This window comes from Sander lucioperca, chromosome 1, assembly GCF_008315115.2.
Source record: "Sander lucioperca isolate FBNREF2018 chromosome 1, SLUC_FBN_1.2, whole genome shotgun sequence".
In the NCBI taxonomy this organism is placed as follows: Eukaryota; Metazoa; Chordata; class Actinopteri; order Perciformes; family Percidae; genus Sander; species Sander lucioperca.
Window position 1 is genome coordinate 5,830,633 of NC_050173.1, and position 5,000 is coordinate 5,835,632.

Below are 5,000 nucleotides of genomic sequence, written 5' to 3' on the forward strand. Positions count from 1 at the left end.
CATATTTACATTCATCATCTTCCAGACCAACAATCTGATGTGTAATATATATATTTTATTGATAGTCCTGCAGGCCTATAGTGGAAGTGGGGGGGTTCTTTTTTCCAAAAAGTGGACCTTTCTGCAGGTTTTTTTCCGCATTTTGTATTTAATTATATATGTACGTTGTCATATTGCTAATTGTATTATTATTTTCTTTCACTCCTCTGTTGTGATGTAATAATTGAGTTATATGTTGGACCCCCTCGAAATCGAGAGGATACATCTCAAGGGGTTTATCCTAATAAACAATATTTCAACACATTATAAAAATAATAACAATTGTAAAGGCTCAAATACTTGATTTTGGGGACGTCTGATGCACTAATTGTTGCTGGATTAGCTTGTCTGCTGGTATCTACACCAGCACCGGAAATATTTACTATAAGGTTGGCAAACTGCTTATCAAGATCATGTCCCTAAAACACACACACACAGAGAGAGAGACACACACACACACACACACAGAGAGATACAAAAAGACACACACACATAGACACACACCCCCCCCCTCACCTCTGTCATGTCGGCGGCTCTGGGCTTTCTGGTTCTTCTCTCCCTTCTTGCCTTTGCTTTTCTTCTGATAACAACAGGAAGAGAAGAGAAGAGAAGAGAAGAGAAGAGGGACGTTTGAGAGCAGATATGAAGAGTCTGGCAGGTTACACGTCTAACCACACAGGATCTAAGGCTACGTTCAGACTGCAGGCCAAAGCCGCCCAAATCTGGGGTCAAGTGACCAGGTCAGACGTCTTCAGAAGTAGTTTGAACGACCAAGGGGATTTGATTTGGTTACGTCAATAACCCTCGCTGCGCCCTCTCTCCCCGCGGGGAGGGGCGGGGCCCCGGCTCCCGGTGCGGCTGTCAACCGGGCGGACTGTCCTCAACCGCGTTGCGTCACTAGGGCGGGGATCAGCTCACGTAACCTGCTCACGTAACCTTCCTGAATGTGTGCTAATGTGATTCTTGTTTGATATTGTATATTGTCATCTTCTTTTGTGTTGCATTATCTTGTATGTTGTTGTTTTCCTGCCTCGGGACTACAGGTGAAAATTAGCATTTATGCTATAACCTGGCTCATTTACAGTCTGTTCAGAAATGTTAGATTGTTCATTAATGTGCACATCTTCTCCTGAACAGAGGTGGCGCTAATGAGGAAAGGCTACAGACGTTGCTGTTTCTACGGACTAGAAGAAGGAGAAAAAGGTAAACAACGGCAGAACTGGCAGCAGCATTGACGTCAATGCTTGGATCTGATTGGATGAGCTACTTGGTGGGATCAAGCCTTTCATTCGCCATAAAAGATCTCATCTTAACCCAGTCAGTTTACCAGAGAGACTAGCAGTCGCTCTGAGAGTCCTGGCATCACGTTGTCGGTGAACCCGTTCAGGCCTCCTGCATAAATCGGGCGCGCCGGCAGGATATTACGTCATTTTGACGTCACAATGGCGCACGCCACCTTGGATGCGTCTAGTAGAGATGCACCGATTACAACTTTCTAGGCCGATTCTGATTTTCTTTGAGTTAGACCAGCTGATACCGATTTTAGCCGATTCCAACTTCATTTTTTCTAACCACTATACAGCACACACAAATATTTATTCTCTATCTTTTCTTTAAAGCAGCCATATTCTGCTCATTTTCAGGTTCATAATTGTATTTTAAGGTTGTACCAGAATAGGTTTACATGGTTTAATTTTCAAAAAACACCATATTGTTGTTGTACTGCACCGCTCTCTCTCACTGCTGCAGATCCTCTTTTCAGCTGGTCTCTGTTTTAGCTACAGAGTGAGACCTCTTTTCTTCTTCTGTACTATCTTTGATTGCACTCGCACATGCCCAGTAGCTCAGATGTAGATCATGTCAGCTAGCTAGCTCCATAGACAGTAAAAGAAAGGCTGTTTCTACAACTTGGGTCAGTTACAAGGCAGGATTAGCTGGGAGACTTCTAAATGAGGGCGCACATGGAAGTAGTTCTTTTGTAGATTATGGCGAACTTGTGTGTGTTGTAGCAGTGCTTTGCTATTGAGAACAAGGTAGCATGCGAGCTAATGGTTGCGGTTAGCCTGCTCGTTTCGGCTTGTGACATCACAAGCCGTGCCGATTTTGACCAGCTCACCCAGAGACTGAAGGCAGGACACATTCAGAAACCGTATCTCACTCTAAACACCATGGATGGATTTTATCAAAGTTTGTATGTGTGTGGAAGCACCAGAGACACAAAATAACTCCCCAAATCACAGAAAAAGTGATTTTTTCATAATATGGGCACTTTAATAGAACATGTGTTGAACAGATAATGGATAAAATATAATATATAATATATAATATAAAATAGAACTATATAAATTACTCCTGATGTGGGACATTCACACACATCTAAAGAGCAATGTTAGAACCATTTCCTTCTTTTCACATCAATATCAACTAAAGAAATGTGATTTAGGTTTTTGGTGTCGTCCCTCCACGCCCTACTTTCTCCTTGCAGGTGTTGCATATTGTAAACTTGTTATCTTCTGCACACGCTGAAGAATTCCCAAACAGCTGACATGTTGCAGGTTAATTCACCAGGTTCCTACATGTGGAGAATAGCGCCGACACGCTTCACACCGCGAGCGGGTACGCACGACACACGGCGGAGAAGTTGAGAGAAAGGAGAAAGAGCGTGCTGTGGCGTCCGTGCTGTGGCGTCCGTGCTGTGGCGTCCGTGCTGTGGCGTCCGTGCTGTGGCGTCCGTGCTGTGGCGTCCGTGCTGTGGCGTCCGTGTGTGCGTCCTTGAGAACTGTAACTGGTATAACTTATGTTGTCAGTTAATTGGAGCGTTGACCGGCATGAAATCACCATATGTCAGACTGACCTGCCGGTCGCCGGTCATGGACGAGCACGTGAAAACCGGCCAATTCCGGTCACCGACCGCTCTATCGGTGCATCTCTAGCGTCTAGTGTAAAAGACCCTTAACACACGCGAGTCAGAGGGTCGCCTCGTGGCACAATGAAAGTGAGGGCCGGCGTGCGCCAGCTGAGGTGGGATCCCGGTCCCTCGGGGTCGGGTGCACCACCGGGCTGTCTCGCCACGCAACGTCGGGGAGGTGGAGCGTGAGTGTGTGCGAGGGAGAAGCCAGAGGAAACTGGTGGAGGCCCGTAGCGTCCTGAAAGGTTAATGGGTCGTCCGGTCACACAGACCTCTGTAGTGAATTTGCAGCCATAACCCCACAAAAGGCCAAAATAGCCAACTTGTCTCTCTTTCTCTTCATCCTTCTCCTCCTCAGCACCTCACTCATTAATGTCACGGCTGCCATTACACAAACATTTTGAAATAAAAGCCAAAACGCTGACTTCCTCCATAACCTCCCTAACTTTAGTGCAGCAGCGTGCTGCGTCTGATGTCATTGGTATTGGTCTGTTGATCATGTGGGTCAGTTCGAAATCGCAAACAGCTCACACTGGAATCTGATATAGGCCACATTTTAAAAAGGTCATGTGAACACAAACAAAACAAAAATCAGATCTGAGCAAAAAATCTGAATTAAGCATTAAGACTTAAGTCTAAGTCAGGGGTTATAGGGTTCAGGAGCTGCACCTAAACCAAATGAAGGGGACTAAATTACTTTTTTAAGATCTAAATAATTGCAGTTTGTCCCCAGTGGACTTCTTAAGCAAGTTGTCTTTAAGCTTTTTCATTTTTATTTATGTATTATCTGCTCTAGCTTCTCCAACATTTTAGACACAGATATGTGGAGATAATAACGGTCCAAAATGATGTGGAAAAGAGACACAAACCGACTACAAAGAGACACAAACCGACTACAAAGAGACGCAAACCGACTACAAAGAGACGCAAATCGACTACAAAGAGACGCCGAATTACAGCAGAGACAAAAACAAACCCAAAGGATGTTGTTTGTCATTTGTTTCAACATTTTTGTTGCTTTTCCCGGACATTTCTGAGCTCACAGTTCCAGACCGAAGTGAACTTATCTCTAAAACCAGCATTGATAATAAGAAGTATGTCAGGAACAGTTGAGAGGGAACTGAGCCTGTTGTTGGACCCAGTGTCCTGGTCCAGGTCCCGGGGCGGTGAGCTCGTTATGAAAGCTCTGACTCTCTCATTAGTCTCCACATTGACTGACGCAGCCGCTTTCCCTCCGTTACATAACCGCAGCTGCTGCTCTCACACAACAGGGCGACTGTTTGTTTACGCTGCTGACTGGAAACGCTCCTGCTCCTCATACCTGCACATTCATCACCTCCCTGCTCCGACAGGTTCACATTCTACAGTTACTAAATAAAAGGCTGCCCTGTGCAGTCAGCAGAGCAGTTAGGAGTTTACAGAATCACATGGTGGATCTCTAGGCTAAGCACCAAACTCATACACATTTATTATGTGTGAGTGTGTGTGTGTGTGTGTGTGTGTGTGTGTGTGTGTGTGTGTATGTGTATGTGTATGTGTATGAATGTGAGTGTGAGTGTGAGTGTGTGAGAGAGAGAGAGAGAGAGAGAGAGAGAGAGAGTGTGTGTGTGAGAGTGTGTGTGTGAGTAAGAGAGAGAGTCTGACTGTGTGTGAGACTGTGTGTGTGTGTGTGTGTGTGTGTGTGTGTGTGTGTGTGTACGTCTGTGTGTGTGTTTGTGTGTACGTCTGTGTGTGTGTGTGTGTGTGTGTGTGAGTGAGTGTCTGACTGTGTGTGTGTGTGTGTGTGTGTGTGTGTGTGTGTGAGAGAGAAAGTGTCTGACTGTGTGTGTGTGTGTGTGTGTGTGTGTGTGTGTGTGTGTGTGTGTGTGTGTGTGTGTGTGTGTGTGTGTGTATGAACAATTCAACATGAAAAGTAGTTCCACCCTGATAAAAGTTTGACTCTGCAGCAATATGTTGCTACAGGTCAAACTGTCTTAACTGGTTGGTGAAATACATTTTAGTTCGCAGATTGACACACACACACACACACACACACACACACACACACACACAC

General features: G+C 45.2%; 1 protein-coding gene across 4 annotated transcripts in view; it reads right to left on the bottom strand.

The window, feature by feature from the left end:
* Positions 1-5,000, bottom strand: part of ccdc69 (coiled-coil domain containing 69) — a 46,457-nt gene that overhangs the window by 21,037 nt on the left and 20,420 nt on the right. The window contains exon 2 of one of the 4 annotated variants that reach the window (XM_036006598.1): positions 556-616. In XM_036006598.1, the coding sequence (XP_035862491.1) occupies positions 556-616 (61 nt within the window). Of the gene's footprint in view, positions 1-555; positions 620-5,000 lie in introns of all 4 variants that reach the window. The other 3 variants (XM_036006594.1, XM_036006591.1, XM_036006587.1) reach the window with 3 other exon arrangements.